Source organism: Alternaria metachromatica, assembly GCF_023757995.1.
Source record: "Alternaria metachromatica strain BMP 0045 chromosome Unknown scaffold_2, whole genome shotgun sequence".
In the NCBI taxonomy this organism is placed as follows: Eukaryota; Fungi; Ascomycota; class Dothideomycetes; order Pleosporales; family Pleosporaceae; genus Alternaria; species Alternaria metachromatica.
The window spans coordinates 366808-379290 of NW_026055493.1; the positions used below are offsets into that span (position 1 = coordinate 366808).

At 52.7% G+C, this 12483-nt stretch overlaps 5 protein-coding genes across 5 annotated transcripts; 3 read left to right on the forward strand and 2 right to left on the reverse strand.

Moving 5' to 3' along the window:
- Nucleotides 1–77: 77 nt before the first annotated feature.
- J4E83_000934 (uncharacterized protein) lies at nucleotides 78–1274 on the forward strand (the record flags this gene model as incomplete). Its single annotated transcript, XM_049327891.1, has 2 exons — nucleotides 78–706; nucleotides 905–1274. 2 exons carry the CDS (start codon nucleotides 78–80, stop codon nucleotides 1272–1274), a joined length of 999 nt encoding a protein of 332 aa, XP_049192409.1.
- Nucleotides 1275–1970: 696 nt separating this feature from the next.
- On the forward strand, nucleotides 1971–2953 carry J4E83_000935 (uncharacterized protein; the record flags this gene model as incomplete). Its single annotated transcript, XM_049327892.1, has 2 exons — nucleotides 1971–2301; nucleotides 2409–2953. The coding sequence occupies 2 exons, from the start codon at nucleotides 1971–1973 to the stop codon at nucleotides 2951–2953; spliced, it is 876 nt and encodes a 291-aa protein (XP_049192410.1).
- A 293-nt stretch (nucleotides 2954–3246) lies between these two features.
- On the reverse strand, nucleotides 3247–3722 carry J4E83_000936 (uncharacterized protein; the record flags this gene model as incomplete). Its single annotated transcript, XM_049327893.1, has 3 exons — nucleotides 3247–3494; nucleotides 3552–3629; nucleotides 3683–3722. The coding sequence occupies 3 exons, from the start codon at nucleotides 3720–3722 to the stop codon at nucleotides 3247–3249; spliced, it is 366 nt and encodes a 121-aa protein (XP_049192411.1).
- Nucleotides 3723–7028: 3306 nt separating this feature from the next.
- Nucleotides 7029–7843, reverse strand: J4E83_000937 (uncharacterized protein; the record flags this gene model as incomplete). The annotated part of the gene is made up of 2 exons (XM_049327894.1): nucleotides 7029–7548; nucleotides 7599–7843. 2 exons carry the CDS (start codon nucleotides 7841–7843, stop codon nucleotides 7029–7031), a joined length of 765 nt encoding a protein of 254 aa, XP_049192412.1.
- A 488-nt stretch (nucleotides 7844–8331) lies between these two features.
- J4E83_000938 (uncharacterized protein) lies at nucleotides 8332–9336 on the forward strand (the record flags this gene model as incomplete). Its single annotated transcript, XM_049327895.1, has 1 exon — nucleotides 8332–9336. The coding sequence occupies one exon, from the start codon at nucleotides 8332–8334 to the stop codon at nucleotides 9334–9336; it is 1005 nt and encodes a 334-aa protein (XP_049192413.1).
- Nucleotides 9337–12483: the final 3147 nt, after the last annotated feature.

Genomic DNA, 12483 nt, shown 5'->3' on the forward strand with positions numbered 1-12483 from the left:
GCAACTTCCACAGGACCGCGAAAAAAATTCTCTAAAGCACATCTTTTCGCCCAAGATTCTCGCTCAAAGATACACGAATGCAAAGGACCGTCGTTACCATCAACAGCAATGGCCGCCAATCGGCGAGCTTCATTCGCGTGGCCGCCGCACTAGGATGGCAAGTACGAGCGCAGATGCGAGACTTGAACGGAATAGTTGCGCGGGAGCTGTCGGAATTGGACAATGTCACTGTCTATATTGGCGCGCTGGAAGACAAGAAATTTCTCGACGATCTGTTCAAGAGCGCGCAATGCGCATTCATAAATACCACGCACTGGGGAGACGAAGTTTCGATTGGTCGATCGCTTGCCGATGCCGCAAAGAAGGCCGGAATCCAACACTACATCTACTCTAGCATGCCCGACCACTCTGTCTTTGGCAACAACTGGAGATCACTACCACTATGGGCACCCAAGTTCACCGTCGAACAGTACATCCGCCAAATCGGCCTGCCAGCAACTTTTGTTTACTGCGGCATCTACCACAACAACTTTACCGGTCTCGACTTCCCGCTATTCCGCATGGAGCACCAGTACGATGGAAGTTTCGTCTGGCAAGCACCATTCCACCCGGATCAGCCTCTGCCCTGGTTGGACTCGGAACATGATATAGGACCAGCTATTTACCAACTATTTAAGGAAGGTCCACGAAAGTGGAATGGCAAGCGGTAAGCGTGTTCTGCGTCTGCATATCCCGGTCCACATCATGCGGACAGTCTCCACAGTGGTTCGATCTGGTGGCTTAGCATCACTCGTGGTCGACTGTAAAATTTTCCGCTGTTTTCTCGCATGCTGTCATGACGTGGCTGCATCACAAAATACCTGTAGGGCACGTATAATTTTGGACTATGTACTGACTGACTCAGGATTCCGCTTGCATTTGCGTCAATGACCCCGAGAGAAGTCTGTAAAGCTTTCAGTACGGGCCTCCGGAGACCAGTCCGCTACAAACGGGGCCCCATAATGATCAACGTGCCCACACCTACAGGCTATCGGGAGCACCTTTCCGCGCTGGAGTACACACTGGGCGAGAAGGGCGCACCGTACTTTGGACCCGATCTTGAGCCAGACGTTCCCAAGGTATCCCTTGAACTGTGGGAGGGAAACCGATCCATGGAGGAGTATGCCCAGGAGGTGTTCCCTGTGGAAGAGGCTGCCAACGGTCTCACTTGGATGGAAGAGGTAGAGACGCCTAGGAGAGAGATCGAGATCGACTTTGAACAGATCAATTGCTGACGGCTGGCTTCATCTTCCAGGGCGAGATTTTTCAGCATTCCAACGTTGTCTTGGGTCTAAGCGAGCAGCTCAACCAGGCGCGACTCTAATTCCTTCGGTTCGACATGTCCCCTTGGTTCCCTCGGCGTCGGACGGTAGCATCTCAACGGCGTCTGGCCTTACCTTTCCTTTGGAGTATCGGGGTAGAAAAGCGGTAAAATGCATGGTGATGGGATGCCTAGGGCGGCAATCCCGGGCTCTTTCTGCGGGTCCATGTCGTTATCTTGACCACACGTGGTTTCCTCGCTCGACATCGCGCAAGCATGGTGTTTGGGCTGCCTTTTTCAGCGTGTGCATACACTGCAGTATACCAGGGGCGGTGGTGATCTGCATTTTCAAAAGTTAGTCCTTTCTTAATCACTCCACTAGGGAGATGTCCACTTGACTGTTTCATGGAAGCGATGTGGGTGTACGGGCTAGGTTCACACCGATTACGATCGGTGCATTGCGACGGTGTTTGAACTGTAGCCAAGACGAAAATGATACACAAATACCGAAAATTGCCAAGATGAATCGCACGAGGCATTTAGTGACGCATGTGGTTGTGAAGGGGGGCCAGGCAATTGGGCTATGCGGGACGGACGATTGCTGACATAAGCGACCTCGAATTTCATGAAGCTGGACTCTATGCGGCGACGACTGCAACTCCGCCCGCCAATGTCAGCCGTCATACCCTGCACGCGGGCTACAGCCCAGCGAGTCGCCTTCCGAGCCGTGCGATGTAGACGATTCGCAAGCACCGAGACTGTCGCCGTCGATGCAGCGCCCACGACGCCCATACTGCCCGCCAGGCGTGAGCAGCGGCTGTCAACACAGGAGCCGGATCTCAGCCAGCGGTTGCACAGAGCCTTGTATCCGCATTTGTACGGAGAAGATGGCCAGTTCAAAAGCGGGGAACTGGTGAGAATGAAGCGCCGGAAACAGAAGAAGCCCATCGACTCCAAGTGGCAGCCGGTGATGAAGCAGAAGAGCGTAGACCACCAATTGAGTACGGCCATCCCTCGATGCCTGGCCACATTGCCGCATGCTGGAAGATATTGCAATGGCACATGGCGGTCATCTCCCGACGAAGAAAGCGCTGACTCTATCCCACAGGCCACCAGTTCGGCGTACCCGTCTTCAAGCCCACTACGCTCAACATCAAGAAAACCTGTCCCAACCCCATCTCAGCCGTGAACGCCTCGCAGATCAGCCTCCTCGACCCCACCGGAGCACGAACCCGCCTTTTCGCAAAGGACAACCCAGAATGCGCGCGAGTCGGCGACATCCTGCTTGTGCGCCAACGCACCGGCGATCCCTTCGCTGGCGTATGCATAAACATCCGCCGTCGCGGTACCGACACTGCTATCCTCCTGCGCGGCCAGCTTACCCGTGTCGGCGTGGAGATGTGGTACAAGGTATACAGCCCATTGGTAGAGGGTATAGAGGTTGTGCAGCGGGCAGCCAAGAGGGCAAGACGCGCCAGGTTGACGTACATGAGGACTGTCAAGCACGACAGGGGAAGCGTGGAGAACGTCGTCAGGATGTACCTCAGGCAGAAGGCTGCCCTGGGTACGTCCGAGGGACAGAAGAAGAAGGGTGCCGGGGCTGCAGCGGCCATGATGGGTGGCAAGAAGAAGGGCAGGGGCAAGAAGAGGTAGACCCACGAGAGCGTCTTACACTGCCTCACCTAGGTTCTCTGGATACCATTATAAGAACACTGTACATATATGTACAATACTACGAGCAATGTCAAGGACATGATCACTTGCAGCCTGAGCGTGAAGCAAGATAAGTGAGTTGTGCTACAAACAACGCGAGAATGATGATCACAAAAGCCAAGCGTAAGCCCATTAGACACGCTCCCCCTCTGAATGCGACTAACACATCCTATCAGACTGACGACCCCTCTGTTCTATTGTGGGACCTGGTCCTAAACTGCTCTATTTACAACCTAATGCACCGTTCCATATCCCTGTGGCTGCTGCTGAACGTAACCCTGCTGTGCCGGCACAACCCCATGTCCTGCCTCTACGCCCGCAGGCGCAGGCGCGATAGGCACGCTCTTGTGGCCTCCATTCTGTACTTTCTGACTGTACACACCCGGTGCAGGACGCGCGTTGTAAATGCCCGCGCGTATCTCGTCGCGTCGCTTGATGTACACGTATTCGACGTAAAAGGCGTGGATATGACCGGGAAAGTCTGAGTGCAGGAGATGTCAGCGTATGTCTTGTGAGCGGTTTGACAGAAGATACTTACAGCCCAGGATTGTGAGGAGTAGGTTGATGAAGAAGTCGGCGCCGCAGCCCGCTACGAGAAAGACACCGAGGGGTGGGACTGTGGACAGGTTAGTTGAAATTTGATCGGAAGAGAGAAGGAGTAAAGCTTACTGAAGATTGTGATGAGGATCAAGAGCAGCGTTTTTATCATATTTGCGACTGGCTTCTGTTTCGCGCTGTGGTGATGTACTTGGTTATGCGCTGCGATAGTTGATGTATGCACAGGTGATGACTGTTTGTCTGCGTTTGATGTCGCACGCCGGACTGTGTGACTTCTCGAGTTGGTAAAGGTATGCGACTAGCTATTCGCGGGGACTCTCAGGTCTTATAAACAACCTAAAGGCCATCACGCCCATGCGTAAACCTTACTGAGCGCTCATGCTTCAACGTCATGATCCTTGTCCCGGTGTGGCTGATTGGCTAGCCACAGTGTGGCGCGGATGTCTCCGGAGGGCGCATGGTGACGCGTAAGGTGGGCGGTTACCTGGGACGAACGTGTCGCAGGACTTGACCGTCCTTAAGAAGCTTGCGCCCATAGCCTATCGCGTCTAGCATTGAGCGCCGACCTGTGGCATTGCATGCCGTTTTGTTCTATCTGCCATCGTTGTCGCCTTTTATGATGTACCCAGCCTTGCCGCGATGCGTTGAGCTTCGGCATGTCTTTCCTTCCCTCGGTCCCTCTTGCAACGCTTAAGCATGGCCAAGTACACAATTTTACCTTACATGATGGCCAGGGACTCGACATCTTACGCAGTCGACAGAAACGTATCTATGCGCCGCCGATGCCTGCTGCTTTCCTAGACGTTCGTACCTCTAGGCCACCTCTGAAATCAGGTTTCCAATCTCACCGACGAACGTCGACATTGCAAATTGGTATACACATAGACGCGAGCATCTGGCGGCGCTTCCTCTATCTCTGGATTCACGTTCATTGGCACTGCTAGTAAACGAGAATGTCTAAATACTGAATCTCCTGGATCAAGCAAAACCTTCGATACAGAACAAATATGCCACACCATCCTTGGAACAGGTCTTTCCGATAGCAGGTCTACGATAAGATTCCACTTCAGATCTCCTCCGGCTTGGCAAAATAATCGGTGGAGGCGCGACACCACCCATCCAAGTCAGCAAGCGGATATGCGGCCAAAATCAGCCTCACAGGGCTGACATCCGGGTGTTCGGGCAACGACAGCCCAGTCTCAAGGTCACGCGGCTGATCAGAGTGCGCTTGCAGGTTCATGACATGATGTTCCCGCCAATCCTGCAACTGCACCAGCTCGGTTAGGAAGCACGAGATGGAAACCCCAAGCTTTGCATACGCTGTGGCGTTTTGATCGATAGGAATACGATGCTTGGTATCCCTAACCTGTATAAGCTGAAAATATGCGACTCGATACCTGGAGGTATACATAGCATGGCTTTCATCCTGCTGGAATTACTGGATGTAATGGCGCCCATCTTCATTTCCGAGCCACCTTAGCAGCAATCATGACCGGCGTGTCGCCTTCCAAACCTACCGTGTCTCCTGCCCCTTCAACGACTCAAGACTGGTTGCATGCATCTTTCTCGGGTGTAGCCTACACACCTCACGCTCGATATCAAATTCGTGCTTGTATTCAATCCAAGTTCAACCGCTGTCGGACGGACGGATGGTATGGCTGGCCGATTGGCAAACGTGTTGGAATCATTATCGGAATTGTCATTGCAGTCATCGTTATCTTATCATTACTGAGATGCTGCTATAACCCCCAATACTCTCAAGCACGAGAAAGAAAGAGGCCAATGCTCCTAAGCGAGTTGCGTAGCCAGCAGGCTGCGGAAGAAGGGGTATCGGCTGAACGGCGTTATGCGGAAGCGCTGTACGGCGAAGCTAGAAGTGCCCAAGGGGGAGACAGCCACAACAGTAGAATTGGAGATGGTGGAAATCTAGTTGGAGCAAGACAAGACGAGGGAGGGCGGAGCAGTGGAGGTCAGGACAATGAAGGAGCACCCTTGGAAGATTTGCCTCCAGCATATCACGAAGCCGTGAGAGAGGATAGACGTGCGCATACAGAGATTGCACCCCACACGAATAGCAGTTCATTATCAGGATGGCCACCAATGTACGCCGATGTACTGCAGCCTCCACCTGTTGCAAACCCTCCTTCGCGAGTTCCGTACCCGGCCTTGCCACAGTCTCCAACAAGATAGAAACATTAGTGGCGTCCTGGCGTTGGAGGCCACTTTCCAGCCGACGATATGTTACTTCTCTTCCTGCACTCGACAGCCAGCGTATCAAGCCCCACCGACAAACGTTCCAGATCACTTCTTTTCCAAGCCAAGGCCTGAGGCTCAGCATTATGACCAACTACGGCGATGAGCGACACTCTTACAAACGCAGAGAAGAGGAGAAACTCGACACATCCGGCGGGTACGTCGAACCTGCATCTGGACAAACGCCTTTTGGGATTTTTTGGCGAATGCATTGGATTTTGATTGGTGGAAGTAAGGCCAAACGGTCAGGCTGAGAAGATGGTGGAGGGTCAGATCGGTGTATGCGTTGTGCTGTGTCAGAGGTCAGCCTTATGGCGTAGATTCAGTAAATTATGTGAAGAGCAGAGTTACCAACGCTTGCTTCCGCCACTGTACACAATTGCTATACATGGTCTATCGTGAGCTTGTTTCGTGACGAACGATTTCATTGTATTGTGAGTCACTACTGTTGTGAGTTCAATAAAGCAACTAACTGCTGAGACTAGCTGATCCAGAGGACAAGAAAATCTTAACTGCATGTTCACATACTTCGTGTTTCGTTATTAGGCAGAGCAGAATCTTTGTTCGCGTCATCGGAGGTCCCTGTGTACAAGTGGCCTGTATATTACTCGAAAACTCCTCGCCATAAGCAAAAGCCCATCAGCACATTGCATACCGGGTGTTATCCTTTCGAATCTTTTAATATGCCGACCACGCGCCCTCGGCCTACTCAAGCACCTAGCAAGGAATCGATCCGCACAGCTATCATCGTCGGGCTCATCATCAGTCTTCTCGGTGTCATCGTTCTTACCTACCTCCTGTACCAGCGCCGCTTACGACGTAATGTGAAAGCCGGTAAAGTCATGGGTAAACGCGAAGTAGGGGGATCGGAATGGCAAAATAGAGCGAGACGAATGATCAACGACGAACAGAGAGGTCTGGAAGTTGGCGTGGTTCGGGAACCATTGCCAGTTTATACGAGAGATGTTGAGCGGGGCGAGAAGAGGTTGGAGATGGGGATGGCGAGGTGAACGTCCTCTGTTACTGCCCTGCGTTGCAAAGGTGGTCTGCTGAAGGTGTGAGGGTGATTGTGCTGAACAGGGCGAAACGAGTGGACACTCACAGCCACCGAAGTGCAGCCACTTGCTGGTGTTATCTCGGGTATCCTTCTTATAATACTTTTCGACTCTTTCGATTTCCCTTATTTCTTGACATGCATACACATTTATCCAGTACGGTAGTACTTTTCTTCGTGTCCATTCGCACCGTTTGTTCCGTTAGCGTCTCCATCGACGTCTTCCCGTGCCCTTACTGTTCCAGCTCCGGGACCCAGCTCCTCGCCGATGACCATGCCGCTGAAGTTGCCATTTTCGTCCATGTATTCATCCATGTTCTCCGCTGTTATCCAACCCGATGCGCCGGGCGCTGAATCATCCAGTATGTCATCGCCATCGTCGTCGCTGCCATCTGGATCGGGATGCAGATCAGCGCAAGTGTTCAGCGCATTGAACAGCTCTGTGATGCATGTCTCGGTTGGTTTCGAAGTGTATGATGGTGGCAGTACGGTGATTTCGAGCATGTGGATGTCATCGTCTTCGTTTACGGTTTCGGCATCGTTGAGCGAAATATTTACGTATAGCGCCTCGATGGTGGACTTGTATTTCATCGTTGCGTGGAGCGCAAGGGACGGGAACGGGATGGATACGCCGACGGGCGAGGGTGTGCTCTGGAACAAAACGACATTTCTGCAGTCACATATTAGCATGATTCATGGCTAAGCAGCAGCCGGACCTACTCTGAAGACACCCAAATGTCAACGCCCTCGACCAGATCCTCTTCGCCCTCGCGCTTCGAGCTGAATTTGCTGAATGCGGCATCTTGTTTAAGCTGATCGGCAGCTGTCACCAGAGTCATGCCCTCATAATGAGCATGTAGGACGGGTTTTGCGCCAAAGAAGGAAGTCGGGGTTTGAGATTGGTGTTCTGATAGCGGGGTGAAGTCGTCTGCCTTGGGGGCGCTGTCGAGGAGTTGGAGTGACATGGCGGGATCTCGTGGAATGCGGTGTGTGGTGCTTATTATGGGAACAGAAGAAGAGAATGCCGATACGTGATTGCAGTGCGAGCGAGCTGTTGTTGATGTTTAGACGTGTATAGGCAGCTAATTGCTGAGGGACCAAAAAGTCGCGGGAGCTAATCGAGCGTCATCGCCCCACCTCGGCCTTGGCAGGTACCAGATGCACGGCGCGTGTGCGACTTTCCTCCCTCTCCGCATGTCCTTGACATTCTCGCGTAGTTGCGCATCGCATAACCATTCACGATAGGGAGGAACCGCTGGAACAGAGCGCAATTGTTCCGCTACCGACATCGCCCCTAATTTCTTGTCCACAATGTCCTGAACACCCATATTTCGATAGCTGCGGCATCAGAATACAACCTCCGCTTCCTCAAACAAGAGCCCCGTCGCGTTCGCGAACGATAGCAGACAGATTGGTACTGCACTTCTCAGCCTGCGGTTGCCCACAGAGCGTAATGTCATTCCCAACAACGCCTATCGCCAAACTGACTGGCCACGGCGGCATCGTTCACGCAGTCGCCTACTCCTCAGGTTCCCAAACCTACATCCTAACTGGCTCGTCCGACCGCACAATCCGTCTTTACAACCCTTCGAAAGCGCCGCCTACCTCTACCGCCCCAACATCGTCCTCGCAACGACCCCCAGGTCTGGTGAACAAATACACAGCGCATGGTTATGAAGTCCTCAGCATCGACGTCAACTCAGCCAACGACAAATTTGTTAGTACGGGTGGAGACAAGACAGTATTTCTGTGGGACGTTCAAACGGCGCAGACGATACGCCGATGGACTGGCCATGCCGGACGTGTGAACCGCGGTGTTTTTGGAGGAGAGAGCGACAGTATCATAGCGACGGGCTCATTCGACGGCACTGTCAGGATATGGGATACAAAATCCAACGCCTACAAGCCCATCATGACGCTTTCCGACGCCAAAGACAGCATCTCCGACGTCGCTATACACGACGCGGATGTTATAGCAGCGAGCGTCGACGGTCGTGTCAGGAGTTATGATATCAGAATGGGCACGTGTCAGGTTGATGTCGTGGGACCGAGCTGTACGAGTTTGGCCGTCAGCAAGAAGGGCACAGAGCTTCTGGTTGGCTCGTTGGATTCGACCGTCAGGCTCATGGATCGCACCAACGGCGAATTGCTCAAAACGTACAAGGACGATTCTTTTGTGAACAGGGACTTGAGGGTTAGGAGCACTCTTGGTTTGAACGACAGCGTCGTCATCAGTGGCAGTGATGACGGTATGGTCTTTGCCTGGGACATGTTGGAGGGGACGTGTCTGCACAAATTCAAGCATTCCGACATGAGGGAGGTCAGAGGTATAGCGGCTGCACCAGCCACGAAGGCGAAGAAGGATGTCGTGTCCGCCGTGGCCTTCTGCAAGACAAGGCGTGAGTGGTGTAGTGGTGGTGGCGATGGCAACGTTGTTGTCTGGGGCATGGGAACCTGAACAGTGTAGATGCCTGATTCCGCCATTCATGACACCCTTGTGGATGTACCCCGGATCTCGTAATTATCAACTATCTTGACCTTCGAATCTGACTGTAAGCTTCACAATGCTAACCTCATGAGCTATCATATCTCGTCATGCCTTCTCACTCATCTGGCTATGTTTCATTATCAACCCAGTGCAAGTGTTTGAGCTCTTGATTGCAATTTTGTGAGCTTGCATCATACTTGAGGTTTAAGTCGCTCAAGGCCTGTGAGTGAGACGGGGTGGGACAAGACACGCACAGTTTCAGGCTGGAAAGTGTGGTCGTAGATAGATCATGTTGTATTTCATAAACGTATATGACAATTTGAATCGTGGGCAACGTAACGGTGGCTGGCTGTCTGGGAAAGAAACACGAAAGAATGTAGGGCCAAGAGAATGCGGATACCCAACAAAAAACGATAACCAGAGTCGAACTGGCCATGGGAGTAGAACCATGTATTTGTACTGAAAATGGAATAGCGCATGTCATGCGTAACCCAAGCGGGGCGATGCGAATGAACATCGCACAAGTGTCGGTAGGGCTGTAAGGCTGACAGAAAGCTTGCTGGTGGTGATCCGAGCTTAGGCGACGTCTGTGGCCTACCAATCATGGGAAACTGTCTAGTCGAAGTATTTGACCGTACGACCTATCTCGTAGTTGTAAAGGTCTGTGGCTGTCGAGCCTCGGGGTCCCTCTGGTGGGTAGTCAATAGGGCAATTGTAAACTTTGACAACAACACCGCGCTGGTGAAGCCCTAGAGGAGTTAGTTTGGTCGTGTGTTCCTGAAGCGAGAACTCACTGGTGAATCGATATCCGTGCCATGGGTTCCAGCGCCCTGCTGTGAACATATGGGGCAAAACCGACGGAAGATACTCTCGAGAGGTCGAGAAGGCCATCAGAGCCAGAAATATCGGCAGCTCACCCACGACTCCGCCATATTGAACGTGTGACGCAGTAGCGTTGGTATGGTATATGTCAGGTAAGAGCAGGTTTGCTGCCCCGTTTTGCAATTGTACACGGAGCATGTTGTACTGGCCAGCATTGGTCAGATATGACGATTCGGGAGGGTGCTGGTGATAGTTGAACTGCAGTCTGTGGAAAACGTCGTGAACAGGCGGATTTCGCGCATCTCCTTCCAGCACCCAAAATCCAGCACCGCTTTCGTAATATACCGAAAAGGTTTTGTACCGTTGAGCATTACGAGGAAGCTGGGGAACTTCGCGTATCTGCACCCCATCGCAGAGCCAAGTCTTTCCGGAAGCACCTACACCGGGCGTGAAGTCGTGACTCGCATAAGGGCCTGTCGTAGGCTGCCAGATACCATGAACATCATACTGGGCAGGAGTATTCCCTAGGTACTCGTAAATCTCGTCGATCTGGAAAAGGTATGAAGGCTGGAAGAATCACTTTAGTAGGGTACACATCCATGGACCTGACGCGACTGACCACTGGGTTGGAATAAGTGCCCGACATTGCCTGCTACTCGTGCGTCTTCGTGCAGTAAGTCCCGATCAGCGGCGTAGTTCTTGTGACTGTAATGTGGTGCTCTCACCCGGCTCCAGACCACCACTGCCCCCTCACTCGACACGTCTTTATCTTTCTCATCGCCATGCGGCTCTGCGTTTGACGAGTTGCAACGGAAACCATCCCAGTCAAGAGGTCAGGCGACAAGCTCCTACATGGCAGCAGTGCGGGACGGGATTTCTGATTGACGGCCAAGATTTCGGAGCAGCCCTCTGATAAGCTAGAGATGCCCTGAAAGGGGCATGGCGCAAAATCCTGCATCGGCTGCAGCAGACGTATAGGTGGGCTACAGGTAATCAGCCCAGTTTCCCCTACCCCGCTGTGGACATTTTCATTCCCTGGTCGCTGATGTGTGTCGTTGTATAGTTGCGTCGGGTTTGCCGGGGGGACGGTATAGACAAGCAACATCTGCATGTCTTGTGTCGTGTTTCCTGTCCTTCGAAGACTGTGCTCTGTGAGAATGGAATATTGCCATGACAGCATCATGATAGCAGTAGTGTTTCGGTAACGGTTGGCCTTCGGCTGCATCTCAGCAAAAAGCATCGGTGCCAACCGGCCGTGGATCGCGCCCAACGTGTCCCATCGCCTGCAGCATAACAGCCGGTCTGAACCGGCGAGCCAACAAGATGGAGTGGCACAGCGCCAACCCAAGAGAGATCAAGGGTGGATCCCTCCTAGCGAAGCGCCTTGCGTGTGCCGTCCGTTGCACGGCACTTGTTGCGAAACAGTGGAAGAGCCATCTGTCGAACAGTCTAGCCGAGAGGCGTGGCCAAAGCCTGGTTTATGTTGATCCCACGACTGCAACGTGAAGCATGTGTTGTATTCGCGAAGGTGTTGCGGCCACATGCACTATGATTGCCACCAGAATCGTTGTGTCCTGCTTGTGAGTGAGTGGAACATCGCTTCGCAGATCAAGTATGAGCAGGACTCGATAATGTTGCGTCGTCAACTATGCATGCTTTTGTTTCGTACGGTCAAACCATTGCCGCGATAAGATGTGCATGTATCTTGGGACAAAGATCCCAGAGGTGCGGCTCTGCGAGAAAGAGGGGTTATAAAGCCGGCGTACGGACATTGTGGACCAACGTTCCTCAGTGGGCGCGTATTGTATTGATCGACCGGCAAGCGTCTCCGACTCTTTGTGCCCGTTCGGCGGCTATTTGAAGCGACATTTAGAAGTTGGTTCAAAACACGTCTCGAGTAAGTAGAACAGAGCGGCTCCCGATGTATGAAGGGCGAGTGTGCCTTAAGTAGAAGGGAACCGGCTGACAGACTAGGCGTGCGGCCCCAAGACGACCGGAGGACCTTTTTCTGCCTGTTCGCCTTCTTTCCTCACTTTCAAGTATGCCTGATGCTCTTCATTGGTGAGCTTTTTAAAGAGATTGCCGCTAATGTGCAATGGATAAGTACCCCTTACCTAGTTGGCGGCAACAACCTGCTGATCGAAGCAGATGGTTCCTGCAACCTGCATGATCGTGGAACTTTCTTCACCGGACGACGACCCTTGTCGTCTCGTGTGTTCGCCCGACAGCAACGCAAACTGGCGGGAATTACGAACAAGCACTCACCGGTTGACATGGCGGCCCAGGCACACGGGA